General features: G+C 41.8%; 1 protein-coding gene across 1 annotated transcript in view; it reads right to left on the reverse strand.

Annotated features, from left to right (window-relative positions):
- Positions 1–20482, reverse strand: part of brinp1 (bone morphogenetic protein/retinoic acid inducible neural-specific 1) — a 267761-nt gene that overhangs the window by 80954 nt on the left and 166325 nt on the right. Inside the window, exon 5 of the mRNA XM_067258344.1 lies at positions 8877–8982. Within this exon, the coding sequence (XP_067114445.1) occupies positions 8877–8982 (106 nt within the window). The remainder of the gene's footprint in view (positions 1–8876; positions 8983–20482) is intronic.

Raw genomic sequence — 20482 nt, forward strand, 5'->3', positions numbered from 1 at the left:
AGCACTCATACAGCAACATGACGTCGTCGATTGTTCGAGAACAGAAAAGATCAGTCGGCAATCGCAATCTGACACGGCAAAAAGCAATGTCACAAAAAAGGAAATATTCCTCTGGTGCAGAGAAAAGAAAATAAGAAAACAGAGGAAGAGAAAAAACAACAAGATCAAGGTATGTTTGCATGATAAATTACAGTTTTTAACCATAAACATTGACATTGTCTAGAGATGGATGCGTCAAAAAAGCCTTCAACGTTAGCTAGCTAGCTAGCATTTTAGTGTAACACTTAGACTAGCTAACAAAATATAACAATAGCTAGATCCCTCCCGTTAAAATTGGCATTTCTTTTGCTAGTATGCATTCACTTAGGTGGATTTACCTAGGCGAATGCATACTAGCAAAATAAATTTATTTTGATTGCCATTGAACTTTGCTATATGGTAAGTAGGCTACATTGTGAGCTAACGTAAGCTGGCTAGTTGACAGTTAAGCTAGCTAACAAAGCTAGCCTAGCCTAACTCATTGTTATAATATTCCAATATCATTATGCCTCAATTAACTAGTTATAGATTAAGAGTTGTGGTTTCAAGTGTACAGATGGCTTGCTGCTGTGTAAAATCATTTACGTTGTTAAATTAACATTCTGGTCCATCTACTATGTCCTCATATGAATCTTCCCTAGGAGCACTGTTGAAATATTTTGGAGCTGGGTCAAAACCAACGCCACCTGCCCCAAGTGCCAGTGCTACAGTTGATGATGATACAGCAGGTCCGTTTTCAACAATGTCAGATCAATATATTTACATGGATAAACCATGACTATTGTGAGATTTGTTTTGTTTTTGACAGACAATTGCGTTACCTTCTAATATGATATCTAACATGGCTAGCTTTTATTCTTATTTTAATTATTATAGGTGAGGAGCACTTATCAGCACCTGCATCCCCTTATCCTACTGTTCCTTCCATGTCTGTTTCAACCTCAGCAGATGTGGCAGGTAAGTTAACAGAAGATCAGCCTTTGTATTTGCTGAGTTAACTGTAGAATATCCTAAGATTCATGTTTCAAATCATAATTATTTATGTTATTTCCTTACAGGTCCTTCTACTTCTGTGGTCATTGGGATCGATGTGACATCTACGCCCTTAGCAACTTCCAGCCTACACCATGGATCAGCAGCTCATCCGGTTGACCCAGCTGAGTGGTCATCTATCCTGTCCGACTCAGAAAGGACTGATCTGGTAAGCAGGGGGCCACTGCCTATAAAGGAAAACTTCTCATTCCCTAAAACACCTGATGGCCAAAGTTTCCACTACCACTACACCTACAGACAGTTAATTAATGGGGGAAAAAAATCAAGCGAAGCTGGCTCACTTATTCAAAAAGAAGTGATGCAGTGTACTGCTTCTGCTGCAAATTGTTCTCCAGAAAGTCCACAAAACTGGCAACGGAGGGACAACAGGATTGGGTCAATATAGGTGCACTTCTGAAACAGCATGAAAATAGCCCTGAACATTGCAAAAACATGGTGAAACGGAAGGATTTTGCACTCCGTCTTTCAAAAGGGAAAACTATTGATGAGACAGAAATGGCCCTCATGGAGGCAGAAAAGAATCTCTTCTCAGGTTCTCCTCAAAGGTGGGCTATCTTGCAGAAGTATGTGGACATCACACTCAAGTCCTGGAGTGAAACGCGATGGGAGAGCCGGGTTAACAGTATTGAACCTTTACGATACCAAGCAGGCAAGGAGAGAGGCTCTGTTAGAAGTCAGGGGACAGGATAATGACTCTGCAGTGAAAGTCGAGGCCCACTCTCTTGCTGAAGAAATTGGATCATTTAGATTTCAAGTTTGCTGTGTGGTCTGGTATGACATTCTCTCGAGAATTAAGACCACAAGCAAGCTCCTTCAATCAGCCAACATGCAGCTTGATGTCGCAGTGGCCCTCATTAAGAAGAACAAAGAAAATTTAGTCAGTTACAGGACAACTGGTTTTAAGGATGCACTGGTCTCAGCAAAAGAGATTTGTGAAGAAATGGGCACTAAGGCCGTGCTGAAGGAGAAAAGGCTGCGGTCCACAAAAAGGCACTTTGCCTATGAGGAAGCTGATGAGCCACAAAGTGATGCAATGAAGAGACTGGAAGTATCATTTTTTAATGCTGTGGTAGACTGTGGCATCCAGTCTTTGGAGGACCACTTTCAGTCTTTAGGGGAAGTTAGAGACAACTCCGGAGTGCTTCTCAGTTTTAGCCAGCTTGATGCACAGACATGAAGGGTTCAGTGTAAGCTTCTTAAAGACAAACTCACCTGTGGAGAAGAGGCTGATGTTGATGGGAGTGCTCTTGCTACAGAGATGGAGAGCCTTCCAGAACTCCCCCAAGCAAAAATGACCACATTTGAGCTTCTCACTTACCTTTCTCAAAATTAGATTTGTGAGTTGTACCCAAATCTTTGGGTAGCTCTCCGGATAGCCTGCACTCTCCCAGTGACTGTTGCGTCTGCAGAGCGGAGCTTTTCTAAACTTAAATTGATCAAGAATTACTTGAGATCTTCCATGGCTCAAGAAAGACTAAGTGGACTAGCACTGATTAGTATCAATAATAAAATTGGCCATCAGATATCTTTTAGTGATGTCATAAATGACTTTGCCTCCAGAAAAGCCAGGAAACACAGATTCTAAGGAAAAAGAAAAATATTGAGTGAGTTTGTATTATAGTGTTCCTAACCTTTTGCACATCTGCACATAGTTTATTCTTGAATCATTATTGTAATTCTTATGCACAATGTATGTCATTATTATAAGTATCTGTTTAATTTATTTAATGTTTTTTTAAATTTGCGTTTCTTTTTTATATAAGAAGATATAGTTTTTATTTCATTTGTAGTTGATTGTTATTCAGCTTTATATTTTACTCTTGAACCATTATCTTTTTATTTTTTGTAATTTTGTAAGTATTTTATTTAATATAGTCAGTTTTGTAAGAAATAAGAAAATACTGTTCATCTTTAAGTTATTTGGAGTTGAATGTTTTGCACTTTTGCACATTGCTAGTTTAAACCATAAGCTATTAAAGTGGTTAACTTGTGTACGATAGATGCATTGTCTGGTTTATTTAGCTACTTTTCAGTACACCACATTAAGTAGACCACTTAGTACTGTAAGACTTTGAATACTTAAAGTTCAAATCAACACCTGACCAATCTTGTGGGTTTGCTTCTGTTAAAATTAAAAACCGTATAAGGGTGAAAACATGCCAGGCAAACATTGGTATGATGTAAGCAACACAACTAATACAATTGCTAATTAGTGCATTACATTAACAGTGTTCGAATAATCAAGCATTAAGAATAATCAATAATATTTGCGTCACAGGGGGGCCCCCAAATCAATTCTGCTTAAGGCCCCATAAAGGCTTGGGCCGGCCCTGCAGATAAGGAACACAACTACTGCATTGCTAGCTTCTCTCAGTCACTGACTAATTCAAACAGCTGGTGATGTTACTTAGCTAGCTAGCTAACATAGTGACCAATGCAAGGAAAATTCTGACAGTTATGAATGTTTTATTGTATTGAGTGGTAGAAATAAATTGTCAAACCAATCCTTTCTTACAACTACTTACTGGACATCAGCCACCATCAGACACAAACAGATACTGTCCGATTTTCACACACGCACCTGCATCACTGCTGAGGGCTGGGGCTGTGGATCAAACCATTGTGGGACCAAGGGCGGGGTTCGCAATCTTTTTAAATTTAAAAAAGCGCCATTGTGTCCATAATCAGCAAAGCGCTTTCATTGCATATTATCAATGTTATTGAAATTACATAGTTATGTTAACAGTGATTTATGGGGAGGACAAATCATATTTAGTCCGGTGGCTGAGCGGTTAGGGAGTCGGGCTAGTAATCTGAAGGTTACCGGTTCGATCCCCGGCTGTGCCAAATGACGTTGTGTCCTTGGGCAAGGCGCTTCACCCTACTTGCCTCGGGGAGAATGTCCCTGTACTTACTGTAAGTCACTCTGGATAAGAGCGTCTGCTAAATGACGTAAATGTAATGTAATATTTTCCCAGGATTGGGGGGGTCGTGTCCCCCCTGTCCCCCCCAGGATTTCCGCCCATGGCTCAACTTTTAGCCTGACACGGAGCAGGCTAGTTCAGAAGTATAGGTTACCTTGGTTACTTAGCTATAACTAGAATAAGCCACTTTATACCATGGTCTGGGTAAATACTCGATTCTGATTGGCTGCAAGAGTGTCCATTATCGGGTGATAACGGACACCTACTACGTAATTGCAGCAAAACTGTCCTAACCCACTGTTCTAAATTATTGCGCTGGCTACATAGTATCATGAGCCTGTACAAAGTGTCTGAAATAAGTAACCATAACAACAGGGATGCAGTCAAAGCCTCCATTTACAATTTTGAAAGACTTACAAGCTTAACAAGCTAACTTGTATTTACAACAATGAGTGACTTGAATATTTATTTTAACCAATTTGAAAAATGTTACTTTTCTGAATCTATTATGTCAGTGTCACGTAACCACTCATCACACATCCCATTCGCTATTCACCTCGCTAGTCAATCTACTTTAGACAGGCTGCGGCCAACACAACAGTAGCCGCAACTCGACACATGGCCGATTATTTTCTTCTTCAAAATCTTGATTTTATTTGGGGACAATGACATGGCTCGATAGATGGTTAGTCTTGTTTTTAAACATACTGTCAAATTATAATTACTGTTTGGAGAATATATCAACTTTGATGCGGTCATCTCACATCCATCATTCTATTCAACTCGCTCCACAGGCTGCGGCCGTACTGTAGCCTAGTACTAGTATATGGCCGATACTTTGTTCGTATGAAAATCTTGACATTGATTTGGGGACAATGACATAGCTGACCATCTAAATAGTCTTCTTGTCAAACATACTGTAAAATTATATTCACTGTTTGTCAACCGTACACAATGTTATTGCCTTTGAATCTTGCCAGCATAACGTTATCTTTCGGGCTAATAAGTGCAGCCAAAGGAAAGCCGGTGTTGTCGCCCAACTGGTTCCCACGCTAACTGGTTCCCCAGCTGTGCGTTCACGTATCAGTCTTCCTCCATCACCAGATTCGTCACAAATTCACAAACATATTACTGGCGATTTTCAAGTCGGATCTCATATTTGCTGCGGCGAATATGAAAGTATGAAAGTATAGGCTACGTGCGCACGACATTACATCCATTCACGACAAAATAAATTGAGAAAAAATAAAACATTTGCAGGCTTGCATGAAGTGGGATTCGATCGCACTAGAGCAAAAACACGTTGACACGAATGTCCATTGCTTTACACTGCGAGCTATTCTGGCTCATAAAAAAGTTGCTAAATCGTTACGTATTTATTTACTACGTTTGCCTTCAGGTAACATCATGTTTTGGCTTCTTCTAAAACAACTGGTTCCCATAGACACTACCCGAATGTAGGCTGCTAATCACGTATTTGGGGTTGTTTCGAGGCATTGTTTCTGGCACCACATATTAAAAATTCATACTAAGAACGTTGCTGCTAACCCAGACAATACGATCAAAATAGCAACTTGTTACCGTTGACACTACCCGAATGTAGGCTACTAAACACGTATTTGAGCATCGAGGTAACTTTGTGAGGTTTCCATGATAGGCCTACATACATTTGTATTTTGTTTCTAACAAACACACAACACATGTATTGCCATCTTATTTCATTTATTATGTGAAGCACTACACATGCAGTGTTCGCATTTAAGCTGATATTGTCAGCGACGATCTTACTTTGCAATATGTGGTGTCATTATGGGGCTGTGTTATCTTGGTAAATATGGCTATTGCCTCGAGACAACCCCAACTACGTGTTTAGTAGCCTACATTCGGGTAATGTCAACGGTTACAAGTTGTTAATACCGTGCCCAAACACTAGATCAGCCGGACTATATCCCAAAGACTAGGCAGATTGCAGCCAAACACCTTCTCAGCAGTGCGGATGATACTCTGCAGTCTGCTCTTGCAGTGTACCAGATGGTGATAGAGGAGGTGAGGATGGACTCAATGATGGCTGTGTAGAAGTGCACCATCATTGTCTTTGGCAGGTTGAATTTCTTCTGCTGTCGTAGGAAGTACCTCCTCTGTTGTGCTTTCTTAGCTGATGTTCAGTTCCAACTTGAGGTCCTGGGAGAGGATAGTGCCCAGGAAGCGAAAGGACTCCACAGTGTTGACTGGGGAGTCGCACAGGGTGACGGGGGTGAGTGGGGCTGTATTATTCCTGAAGTCCACAACCATCTCCACTGTCTTGAGAGCATTGAGGTCAAAGTTGTTCTGAAGCAATGACCTGGGGTGCAAACGTGGGCTTCACCTCCAAAGCTCTGAAAAGCGTTGACCTGTCTTCATCATGCCGAACGCCCTTTCAACTATACTGCGCCCCCGTGACTGGTAGTAATTAAATCGCTGCTGTACTTGTCCATGCACTGGCTCCTTGAATGGGGTGATGTAGCAAATCGCTGTTTTCCACCATCACCCAGAAGGATGTAGCCCTTTGGGGGATACCGTTTCGCGGTATAAAAACTGCTGTTTTTCATTATTTGTGTGTTTATTGTTTATTGTTAAAAGGATCCCCATTAGCTGTCACCAAAGTGGGACGAACTAATCTTCCTGGGGTCCAACAAAAAGAGAACAAATAAAAATCGTGAATCGAACCGGAAACCTTCTAATTACTAGCACAATTCCCTAACCGCTCAGCCACCTGACTCCCTTGAAAGAGACTTTGCTACTAATTTTACGTATATCCAGTGGGCAATTATTCCAATGATTGATGGCACGATAAATAACTGTTCTCTTCAGAACTTTTGATTTCGGCATGGTAACATCATCTGGCCATCATCAGCTGATCTAGTCAAATGAGAATGAACCTGACCACACCTAGCAATTTGGTTATATAAGAAAACTGGTTGAGAAAAAAAGACTGAAAAATGAAATTGAAAACCAGCCTATTCTCTACCGTTAACCATGAGAGTCGACGGTGCATACTGACAGTGTTTGTTCTTATGGGACAATGTAATACTAACCTAGCAGCTCTGTTTTGGGCAGTTTGTAATTTCTTTAGTTGACCTTTAGATGTAGATGACCATACAGGTGCACAATAATCCAGGTGACATAAAATTAAAGATTTAGCCACCTGTCCCACAATGTGTGAAGGGACATAAAGACATTTCCTCACCATAGATATACCACAACCCATCTTCTTTACTATGGTATCAATATGTTCTGCCCACGACAGCTGACTATCTATTATTGTGCCTAGTAATTTTACTTCATCTACCTGTTCTACAGGTTCCCCAGACAAGTTCAAACTCATCTTTGGTGTAGACGCCAGTTTATGACTCGATCCCAAGATAATTGATTTGGTTTTCGAGATGCTCAGTACCAACTTATTCCATTTTATCCAATCAAAAACCATACTTAACTCAGCTGATAAAACATTGTCCAGTTCACTGACAGTTTTTGCAGCATAATACAATGTGGAATCATCAGCATACATTTGTACAGTTGCTTTACACAATACTGATGGTAAATCATTTGTGAAGATAGCATATAAAAGTGGTCCAAGGCAGCTCCCTTGTGGGACCCCGCAGTCCAAGACCTTAGAGTGAGACCAGCTTCCAGTGTAATAAACCCATTGCGTCCTATTTTTTAGATAACTCTTAATAAATTGGATGGCGGTTGGACTAAATCCATAGCATTCTAGTTTACCGATAAGTAAACACACAGATAACGGCGTTTACTTATCGGCCGTTATCGGCCCACCACTAAATAATATATATATATTTTTAAAATATTTAACATATATTAACTTGACCTTCCGGGGGGGGGCGGGGGGGGCCGTTGGGGGGGCGGGGCGCCCCCCTAATATATTGGTAGGGGAAACACTGAAAGGCTTATTCCGAAACAATAGGTCAAAAAAATTTTTTTTAAAGATCTTACTCCTCATATATCATGTTGGAAAATAAAAGATATTAGTTTGTGGTGCTGTCACCAACCCAAGGCAGGGAAATCAAGATATTCAAAACCTATCGATTATTATAGTTAATGGGATGTCTCCCATTAACTTGAGATATTAAAAGGTGTCAATTAATAGCGTAAGCCATTCCTTCAAAAGCTTATGCATTTTTTATAATCCAAAATGAGCTAGAGAAAAATGCCAATGCCACATTACTGAATGCAGAAAGAAATTCCATATTGTAACAGTATAAAAAAAAGCCACATCCAGCTCAGCTTAGTTGAATATTAATCAAGGTTTGCTTAGCAGAGGCTACCCTGCTGCTTTACAGTTTAAAAGGCAACTACAGCAAGCTTGTTCTAGTTGTACACTCATCTGAAGCAACATTATGCATCACAGAAACATGCTACTAAAGTGTCTGGAGTGTCTCATTAGTATTATGAGCTTACACTGTTCATGCAATTGTTCAGCAAACAAGTCACGGCTTCGATCAACAGATCTACTACGAAAGAGAAAAACATCTAAGATACTGTTTTTTTCAGTGGACATCAGGTAAAAGTCAATAGAGACAGAAATTCAGAAACAGGTCAGACAAAATAAAATAGAGAGGTTGCAAAGCACAACACATTTTCATCATCCATGCAAAACAAATTAATTTCCAATTCATGATTTGACAACCATATACAGGAAATCCCCAAAGATGATTTTCTAGATGTGTCAGTATACATTCTCTTGATGTCTTGAATGTTTGGGGAGGTTAAAGTGAAGATTGACCCCGATATTGACCACCCACACACACACACAACCATCCTGGTGTATATAGAACCCTGGTGGAATGTTTTTGGTGTGTTTACCTTGGAGATGAAGCTTGCTCTCTGGGCTCTGCAGAAGGACAGAGCTCACTGAGTCCAGATTATCATAGCTGCTGCATCCCAGCGGTCCTGTACGTGTCTCTGTCACCTGTGAGAGAATCAGGACACAATTGAGAGGAGATATGGAGGGAGAAACGGAGACCTATGGTGTGATTGTGTATACATGTGTGTGTGTGAGAAAGAGAGTTTAAGGAGTAAAATGTAAGGGGAATCAAATCAGAGCATGAATCAGCAACAAATCGCTTTTCTATGGCTCAAATCCTGACATTATCAAATACTTAATACTGTAAACCAGGGGTCACTAATTGGCGGACCGCAGTCCGGGTCCGGACCCAGGCGGTTTCCTATCTGGACCAGGACCTATAACCAATATATTATTATGGAATTAATTCATTTTGATGGGATGTTTCCATTATAACCGCCACATCTTTTATAGCCTTTAGCCTATATTTTTTCTACATTCCTAGATGTGGTTTCTATCTTCCGTGTCCAATCCAAAGGTCCAATCGGGAGCTGTAATAACTGTAATCACCATGACAACTCACTCACTCAACGTTGGCCGCAACCTCTGTGGGTCACACAGGTTGTGTGTCATTCGCAACAATGCAGGCTAATCGATTTGCTAACGGTACCTGTTTCTTCCTTAGTGAAAATCATGGGGTGACAAAACCCAACAAAAAGCGAAAAGTTGATTCTGAAAATGTCAAATTTCAGACAGAGTGGACTGACAAGTATGCATTTGTGCTGCCGCCGGGGAGTAATAAACCGATGTGTTTAATCTGCAATGAGACGGTTGCTGTTGTCAAAAGTGGTAACGTGAAACGTCACTATGACAAAAAGCATAGACACTTTGAACAAAATTACCCCCAGAACTCGGGAGGTACGGGCCAGAAATATAAACCGTCACTTTTCCGGTCCCTGGACTGAATGGAAATTTGGTAAGTGGACCTTTTGGGTTTCTAATTGAGTACCCCTGCTGTAGACCATGATTGTGTCACAATTTTTTAATGAATGGTTATGGATCAATCTTGTGAGGATACTATATACTATAACCCCAGTCAGAGAAGAGACAATACGTATAGTAAAATTGTTAGTCCTCAACATTAATATTTTGACTTTTTAGAGTGAGCATTCTAAAGAAACCATGAGGTGACTTTGCCTCTGAATTGCCCATTACTCATTTTGATTTAGCCAGCACCGAATAATAGTTATTTTGCATAAATTCAAAATACCAGATGATACAACTTGGAGAATTATAAGAAAGAAGAAAACAAACGCGGCTGTACCCTCAAAAGAAGCTTTGCTGGCTTTCTTGCAAAACTCAAAAGCATGAAAGAAGTGGATGCACATGGGCAGATTGGCAGCAACTAAAGTCTTAAGTTGGGATAGTTAAAAGTCCCACCCTGCATTGTGATGCAGTCATCTATGAATGGGTAAACCAGCCAAAACATCTACTGGTGTCCTAAGAGACTTTCTTTTTCACCATCAGAATTTAGGATTGACAATGTCACAATACAGTCTTGTCTTCAATGTTGATGTGAAGCCATATGGCGAGTAGAAAATCAGGAAATTAGACAGATGTCACTGCTTCAGCGCCAGTGTCGGGAAAAATTACAAACCAGAACCAAAGAAAGACACTAGGAAAGCTTTGAAATGTTTGGGAAAACATGTTTGGGTAATGTAAACATACAGTATTGTGCAGAAGTCTTAGGCACCCAAGATTTTTTACATGAATATTGTCTGCAGCTTGTGCAGAACTCTGCTGCATGCCTGCTAACCCAGACCCGCAGGCATGAGCACATCACTCCCATCCTGCCGTCCCTACACTGGCTCCCTGTGTACCACAGAATACATTTTAAACTTTTTGTTATTTTTTTTAAATGCCTGAACCTTGCTCCACCATATTTATCCGATCTGCTTCAGCCTTACTGCCCATCTCAATCCCTAAGATCAGCCAACCAGCTGTTGCTGTCCTAAAATAAGGCTGAAGCTCAGAGGTCACAGATCATTTGCCGCTGCTGCACCCAAGCTTTGGAATGAGCGGCCTTTAAATGTCAGACAGGCCTCCTCGCTTCCTGTTTTTAAATCTCTTCTAAAAACGCACTTTTACTCCCTTGCCTTTAACTTACCTTAAATTTTCCATCATTCTCTAAAAAGCACTGGCAGTGAGCTTGTTTGTTTGTGTATTTTTTTTTTTTATGTCTCAATGTAAAGCACTTTGGCTTCCCCTGTGGTTTTTTAAATGTGCTATATAAATAAAGTTGATTGATTATTGTGTTTGTTAGTATTCTTATTAGAATTCTTCCAGCAGGAGTAAACCTATTGTAATCATTAGTATTCTAATTAGGCGCCAAACAGCAAAGCCTCGGGGGGAATGTCCTTGTACTTAGTGTAAGTCGCTCTGGATAAGAGCGTCTGCTAAATTACTAAATGTAAACTTGAAACTGCAGCAGGGATTAAAGTATTCCGGCACCATGCCGGATTTCCGGCGTGCTGCGTTTGGCTGCGTAAAAAAGTCTTAAATTATTATTATTAATATTTTTTTAAACACGTCTCGATATCGTCACCATCACTTTGGAGTTTATGAGTTCGTCTGCCAATGATATGAAAGGAGCACAACTCTCCCGCTCTCAAAATAACATTATTAACCAATCAGAAGTAGATTGGGGGGGTTCTTGGGAAAATGTGCTTCAACCACCGACTTTTCTCTATCGCTCTGCCTATGCTGCGTAGATGCCCGAGTAGAGAGACGTCACACCGAAGGAGAGTAAGATGGAGAGCAAGTTCATGAATACTGGGGAAGATGCCCTCCTAGTTGATAAAGGGTTGAAAAATAAATGGCGCTGGGCATGGGTAGAAGAGATAGGGAAGGACAGTAAGCCTTTTGGTAGCTGGTGTAAAAAGTTAAGAGAAGCAGGTGCTTGCTTCTGCACTTTGTGCTCGAGAAAGATATGTTATGCAACTAGCGGTAAAAAAGTACTTGCATGAATAAGGCAAATATGGGTTGGGAATCTGTACAACTCTCTTAGAGAAGGCTACATGAAGTCAGCAGAGTTCCTCCTCAAAAATCTTCCCCTTGTCAACAACATAATCACCTCACTCTATGCTCTGACTCCATCTCTTATTCAATGTGACTCTGTATGTGGAGCTTTCATGACCTTAGGAAAGGCCTTGCCTAATGTTGTTCAACCTGAAGCGCTCAGCCAACTGGAGGAGAAGGTTTGGGCATACCAAATAGATGATGACCTGGTACCTCTGGCCAAGATCTATGTTGAAGAGGTCAGCAGAGTGGATGTGGACTGGTGGAGTCGGGTGGCAATTTTGAAAAATACAGAAAGAGGTGTGAGGTACCCAACCCTGATTAAGCTTGTGAAAGCCCTTCTTTCAATTTTCACAGGCCCCCTGGTGGAGGGATCATTTAATTTAATGGATGACATCCTAGAGGCTGACAGGTGCAGGATGAATGTTGAAACATATGAGAGCCTCGCCATTATAAAGTCAACCATGAAAGCCAGGAACTGGACGGCCTCAACAATGTTGATAGACCATCCTTTGAGGCGTTCCTGCCTATCTTCTTATCAAAATTACCAACTCCACTTACAGAAAAAGAAGGCAAGTGAACAGGCACTGAAAAAGAAAAGGATGGGTGAGGCCATAAGAATGCGTTCAGCAGCGGTGGCAAACCGACTAGTTAACCAGGCCAGGAAAACAAAAAGGCCAGCTAAAGCCTGCTCTGCTGGACCATCCTCTGCCTCCTCTGGGCCAGCCAGGCCACATCCATCCACTGGACCTTATCTATACCAACCAGACAACCTCCACCAAACACCACCTCCACTGGACTGTCTACCTCATCTGGAACAACCAGACGACCCCCCCCACTCCACCAAACACCACCTCCACTGGACTGTCTACCTCATCTGGAACAACCAGACGACCCCCCCCCACTCCACCAAACACCACCTCCACTGGAACAGCCAGAAATCCTCCATCCACTGGACCATCTACCTCATCTGGAACAACCAGACGACCTCCACCAAACACCACCTCCACTGGACTGTCTACCTCATCTGGAACAACCAGACAACCTCCCCCCACTCCACCAAACACCACCTCCACTGGAACAGCCAGACATCCTCCATCCACTGGACCATCTACCTCATCTGGAACAACCAGACAACCTCCACCCACTCCACCAAACACCACCTCCACTGGAACAGCAAGACATCCTCTATCCACTGGACCAAACACATCATCTGGAACAATCAGACAACCTCCCCCCACTCCACCAAACACCACCTCCACTGGAACAGAAAGACATCCTCCATCCACTGGACCATACAACTCCTCAGGACCAGCTACACAACCTCCCTCCTCTGGGACTTTCACCTCCTCCTCTGGGCCATCCAGCTCTTCCTTTAGGCCACCAACTTCCATCTCTGGATCAGCCACCTCCTCTTCTGGACAAGCCAGGTTATATCCTCTCTTTTGTGGCCCAGCCAAAGCTCCCCCGCCCTCCTCTGCACCAGCCTCAACTGCCTCTGCAAAAAGGAAAAGTTCTGATGACTCAAAACCCACTAAAAAGAGAAAGCAATAGATCACTGTGTTTGTGTATTTTCTGTTTTGTATTTATTTCCCAACAGTTAAGTTACCAGTTAGATTTGAATTTTTTGTTTGTTATTTATTTTATTGATATATTTTCTATTAATTTCCTAGTATTTAATTTACGATTATTTCTTTTGAACAAAGTAGTTATGGAAATGTTGCAATATACTAAAGTAAAGTATTATCTACAGTTCACTGTTGCACTTTAATGGTTCCTTTTTCATATATCCTCAATTAAATGGTTGCAAATCAAATCTTCCTCTTCCACTGACTGAATTTCACATACCCTTATAACATGTCACCATATGATTGTAGATCATCTTGTTACCTTTGAAGGACAAAGCTTAGCAGCAAAACTTGATATCAAAATAAATCATAAATGCTACATGTGTTAGTACCATATTGTAGTGAGGTGGAATACTATTGCTGACCTTTCTTGGTTATGCAGTTTCAAAAGTCCCACCATAATCTGCAATCATTCATTTCAAAATGTTTTTATTCATTTATTTTTTACCCTGCGAATGTGTCGACGCCACAGGACGACACCCCCCCCCCCCTCCCACTCACCCCCACAAGAAAAAGTTCAGGCTCAGGATTTATTTTTGCTTTAACCCCTGAGCAGCTGTAAAACGATCGGTTTTGAAAAAGCTGTATTTGTGACGTCACAAATATAGCATCATAAATTTAAAGAAGGATTTGCTAAGCCGCTGTTGCTGAAAAGAGGTGCTGTTTTGACCGTATGCTCATCACAACGCAAGCTGTAAGTATGATTTTGTCGCTAACAGTTAGCCTATTAGCAATGCTAATGTGTCCTGTATCTAGCATAGGTAGAATGCTAAATACGTTTCTAAACACATCAACATACCTTACTTAGCAAATGACTCTAGCTAGACTAGCTGTAGTCGGCATTGAAGAGAAGCTTCCAAAAAAATTGCCAGAAAACGAATAGCAGTCTAGCCTATTGCTAACGTCTGTCTAGATTATCAATTTGAAAGAACTGGAGAAAGGCAGGTGCTAGATACAAGATACGTTAGCATTGTTAATATCTGTTACCGACAAAATCATACTACAACTTGCGGTTGTGATGAACGTAAGGTCGGAAACGCACCTCTTTTCAGCAACAGCTTCATAGCAAATCCTGCTTTACATTGTCCCAGGTTTTCAAAACCGTCCTTGGTTGAAATGGTTTGAGCAAATGTGTCGAGGGTCGAACTGCACAGGGATCTTCTACGCTACGGTATAGACAAACATCAGCCATGCCCGTCTAGTCAATGTTAGCTAGACTCTAGCTCATCTGCTTGTTATTAACGCTGATTTGCAAGGAATGCAAGAACAGCTAGATAGCGAAAACACCTACACTGTAGACATGTGAACTAGTTTAGCTTGCTAACGCAAGAGCATAGGTAGAATGTGTGATGATTTAGCCTAGTTTATTGGCAATGGGGCTAACATTGTTTCATGTTCCTGACTGTGTTTCATTCAAATAAATAACCCGTGTTATGTAAATCTACAATTCACGATGCATGTTTGTCCAGATCTTTGTCAGGTTATTTTTCAGCAAGATATCTAGAGCTAGCTAACTAAAGCTGAGTTGGATCACGATATAGTTTGGTTGCTAAGCTGTAACGTTCTACCCACCTAAGTCAATCCAGTTTGCTTCGACAACAGAAGTGCAAACAACTAACGTTATCATTTCAAATGATATATAATCTATTGTTAACACAATAGATGTATTTGTGCATTTTTATTTCAAGTCTCCACCTTAGGTGTTTCAGTGAGTGCTGTTGGCCTTGTTACGTTTTTGCTCCCCAGCTTCACTCGTTGAAAACCAACCAATCAGCGCGCAGCTCATCTAAATATTAATGGGAGTCAGACGGCTGAACGGTGAGGGATTCGGGCTAGTAATCTGAAGGTTGGCAATTCGATTCCCTTCGTGTCAACTGACGTTGTGTCCTTGGGCAAGGCACTTCACCCTACTTGCCTCGGGGGGGAATGTCCCTTTACTTACTGTAAGTCGCTCTGGATAAGAGCGTCTGCTAAATGACTAAATGTAAATGTAATGAGCATACCATAAAAGGAGAAAAGTTAGTGTTTTTTCCCGGGAAAATTTCAGAGGATCTATCAGGGGGCATAGAACAGCACCCGGGCCATTTTCAACCCAACCCTACGACCCTACTGGTTTCCGAACTAACTGGTTTCCCAGCAGTCTGCCTCTAACACCAGATTCGTCACAAATTCACTAACATATTACTGGCTATTTTCAAGTCGGATCTCATATTTGCTGCGGCGAATATGAAAGTATCAGAATCAGAAAGGGATTTATTCGCCATGAAAGTTTGCACAGACAAGGAATTTGCTTTGGCAGGAAGGTGCATACAATAAACATATACCTAAAATTTAAATATGTGGACTAACTATACTAAGGGTACATAAACTAGCAGTACTAAGTGGGATTAGAATAGAATTAAATATACAATAAAATATAAGTTGCCGTAAATTACAATATAAAAATACAAATATTACAAAAAATACACATGTACAAGATACCATGTTGTAATGCAGTGCAAAAAGCAGAGTGTTTTAAGCAAGAAGTCATTTGAGTCAGTGTGGTCCCTTGGCCTTGTTGAAGAGGCCAACAGCAGAGGGGAAGAAACTGTTTTTGTGGCGTGAGGTATTGGTCCTGATAGACCGCAGCCTTCTGCCGAAGGGGAGTGACTGAAACAGGGAGTGTCCAGGGTGGGAGGAGTCGGCCACAATCTTCCTCGCTCGCCTCAGGGTCCTCGAGGTGTGCAGGTCCTCGAGGGTAGGCAGATTGCAGCCAATCACCTTCTCAGCAGTACGGATGATACGCTGCAGTCTGCTCTTGTCCTTGGCAGTGGCAGCAGCGTACCAGACGGTGATGGAGGAGGTGAGGATGGACTCAATGATGGCTGAGTAGAAGTGCACCATCATTGTCTTTGGCAGGTTGAACTTCTTCAGCTGCCGAAGGAAGTACATCCTCTGTTGTGCTTTCTTGATGAGGGAGCTGATGTTCAGTTCCCACTTGAGGTCCTGGGAGAGGATAGCGCCCAGGAAGCGGAAGGACTCCACAGTGTTGACTGGGGAGTCACACAGGGTGATGGGGGTGAGTGGGGCTTTGTTCCTCCTGAAGTCCACAACCATCTCCACTGTCTTAAGAGCATTGAGCTCTAAGTTGTTCTGGCTGCACCAGGTCACCAGGTTGGCCGCTTCCCACCTATAATCAGACTCGTCTCCACCAGAGATGAGCCCAATAAGGGTGGTGTCGTCCGCAAACTTCAGGAGTTTGACGGACGGATGACTGGAGGTGCAACTGTAGGGGGTCCAGTAGAGGGTCAGTGATGGATTTAAGGTGTGCCAGCACCAGGCGCTCAAAAGACTTCATTACCACAGAGGTCAGGGCGACGGGTCTGTAGTCATTATGTCCTGTTGGCCTTGGCTTTTTGGGCAAAGGGATGATGGTGGAGGACTTGAGACAGGCTGGCACATGGCATGTCTCAAGGGAGGTGTTAAAGATGTAGGTAAACACCGGAGACAGCTGCTCAGCGCAGTGCTTGAGGGTGGCTGGAGAGACAGAGTCCGGCCCAGCTGCTTTGCGGGAATTCTGCCTCTTGAAAAGTCTGTTAACTTCACCCTCCTGAATGGAGAGAGTCGTCACTGTAGAGGGGGGGAGGTGGGAGGCCTCCTGGGTGGGAAGGGGTAGTTCAAGACTGTCCAATTGTCTTTCAAATCTGAGGTAGAACTCATTCAGGTCGTTGGCCAGGCGGGAGTCATTAGTGGAGTGGGGGGCTCTGGGCTTGTAGTTGTTAATTTGCCTGAGCCCTCTCCAGACAGAAGCAGAGTCGTTTGCAGAGAATTGGTGTTTTAGCCTCTCTGAGTACAGTCGTTTAGCCTCCCTCACCGCCTTGCTAAACCTGTTCTTCGACTCCTTGAAACTGTCTTTGTCCCCACTCCTAAACGCGGCCTCTTTCTCTGACCTCAACCTTCTGAGTTTAGCTGTAAACCAGGGTTTGTCGTTGTTGTAGCTTACCCTGGTGCGTGTTGGTATACAGCAGTCCTCACAGAAGCTGATGTATGATGTCACAGCCTCTGTGAGCTCATCCAGACTATTGGTAGCAGTCGTGAACATGTCCCAGTCAGTGCAGTCCAAGCACGCCCGCAGATCCTCCATAGCTTCACTGGTCCACTGTTTTGATGTCCTCACATCAAAACAGTATAAGATGTCAAAAATGAATAAGCTGCGTACGCACTACATTACCATTAACGACAAAATAAATGGAGACAAAATAAAACATTTGCAGGCTCGCATGAAGTGGGATTCGATCGCACTAGAGCAAAACACGTAATACACCAAAGGCCATTGCTTTACACCACAAGCTATTTCTAGCTCATGGTGTGGAAGAAATTGGGATTTCCTGTGTGCTTACATTAATCACTAATCATTAGAACTAGTCATTGGATACTAGTTAGTACATTTATCATGTAAGCTTGCTATTAATAACAGTATATTGTGTCTATGTGTCAGGTTAATAGATGTTCGGGGTCAGGAGAAAGTACTGGCTAAACGGTCCTTGTCATGACTACAAGGAGAGCTCCAACTATGAACTCTCTAGTGAGAGAGTTGTTATGTGTTGGGAGCAGTGAATCTTTTTCTCTGAGACTGTTGTAACGTCATTCCTGCCTGACTGTCACAATCTATGTTTACATTCTTGTGCCCTATAAAAGATGGTCCTCCGGCTTTCGGAGCGGAGAGAGACCTGGTTGAGACCTAAGCTTGGTGTTGTGTTGTCATTTATGGTCAGAAGACTGGTTTTCTCTCCCAATCTGCAGATTGATAAATACGTATTAAAATCCAGAACTTAACTGAACTTAGTCACTCCGTTTATGAAGAGACGGACAAAACACAAAACACTCTTCATCAATGGGAATTACTCAAATCAGTTACGTACTTAATAACCACCTTGGCCTTCAGGTAACATCTTGATTTGGCTTCTTCTGGAACAACTGGTTACCATAGACACTACCCGAATGTAGGCTACTTATCACGTATTTTGAGGTTTGTTCCGAGGCAATAGCCGTATTTACCCCGACATCAAAGCTCTTTCTGACACCACATATTAAAAATTCAAACTAACGTCGCTGCTAATACGATCAAAATACGCGTAACACAACATGGAAACATTCGTTTCCTATGCGAATTCGTGTAGCCTATGGCTGAGTGTTTCTTCACTATATCTTTTGAAATCAATTCATTTCATAATTTTATATTCTGAACAAATGTAATGATTACTACATTACAGCCATTCACGCCATAATAAATGGAAGCTAAGAAAATAAAAGATTAGAGTGGGATTCGATCCCACGAGCAAAAACACATCCATCATTGCAAGCCTTTGCATTACATCGCGAGCTACTGAAGCACATGGGTATGGAAGGATTTCAGTCACGAATTTATTAACTACGTTGGCCTTCAGGCAACATGTTGTTTTGGTTCTTCTGAATCAACTAGTTACCGTAGACACTACCCGAATGTAGGCTACTCATCACGTATTTGGAGTAGCCTGTATATGTATAGTAATATTCTACCCGCAACACAGTACTGAAGGTGTCAAATTTATTTGTGACCAGTGTCCAGGAAACTTTGTGAGGTTTCTATGATACATACATTTGTATTTTATGTCAAACAAACACACAACACTCATGTAATGCCATCATATTGTCTTTATTATGTGAAGCACTACACATGTTTGTATGAAGTACTATAAACAATTATTACATCTCCTTTGAATATCCCTCTTTACAAGCAGTGTCACAGAGGGCTTCACATGTGCCCATAGAACTGCCCCTCAACCAACCTCAATTTTCAAGGAAGACAAGCAAAAACTCCCAGAAAACCTTGGGAGGAGCAATTCAGTGAGGGATCCCCTCCTCCAGAGATGGTTGTTGAAAGAGAGGTGCAGAACACAGGTTAAACATAGTTTTACATTAAGAAAAGTGCCAAACACAGAAGTCCAAAGGTCAACTCGGGTCAGAGTTGGCAAATGTCAGTTTAAGCAACGGTAGCCACAGGCTGGTGCCATGTGATTGGCACACATCTTTTAAATGTCATGTTGCTGCATGTACTCTGTTCCTTCACAGAGTACATGCAGGACAATAGAAGTCCTGCCCCAATGGTGGCTTCCCAACATAAAGCAAATGAAACCAAAAGGCTGCATGTTGTACACGGGATCTTTCACTTTTGGTGAAGTTTGGAGGATAGATGTTCTTCAACTTCAGTGAAACAATTTCTTGGACTTTCTGAGGATCCATATTTGCTCTTTGTTTAACTTCTTTAAATACTAGAAACCATAAACCGACTCCGTTGCTACTGAGAAAAGAACCTTTCACCTGCCCCATTTATACTCGCTTAACTGTGCTGTACAGTACTGTGTGAAATTACTTTAATTGATTGATTGACTCCTATGATAAGTGGCATGATTTAGAAACGTAGGCACAGACATTATCCTACTTCTGATATTCATGGCAAGGTAACCCTAACAGGTAACCAGCTGTTTTGGATGAACCCCAAACCAAGTAACCTCAAAGGTTACCTGGATGTTAGATGTAATAATTGTTTATAGTACTTCATACAAACATGTGTAGTGCTTCACATAATAAAGACAATATGATGGCACTACATGAGTGTTGTGGTTTGTTTGACATAAAATACAAATGTATGTATCATAGAAACCTCACAAAGTTTCCTGGACGCTGGTCACAAATAAATTTGACACCTTCAGTACTGTGTTGCGGGTAGAATATTACTACATATACAGGCTACTCCAAATACGTGATGAGTAGCCTACATTCGGGTAGTGTCTACGGTAACTAGTTGATTCAGAAGAACCAAAACAACATGTTGCCTGAAGGCCAACGTAGTTAATAAATTCGTGACTGAATTCCTTCCATACCCATGTGCTTCAGTAGCT

This window comes from Osmerus mordax, chromosome 20 (assembly GCF_038355195.1).
Source record: "Osmerus mordax isolate fOsmMor3 chromosome 20, fOsmMor3.pri, whole genome shotgun sequence".
Lineage (NCBI taxonomy): Eukaryota > Metazoa > Chordata > Actinopteri > Osmeriformes > Osmeridae > Osmerus > Osmerus mordax.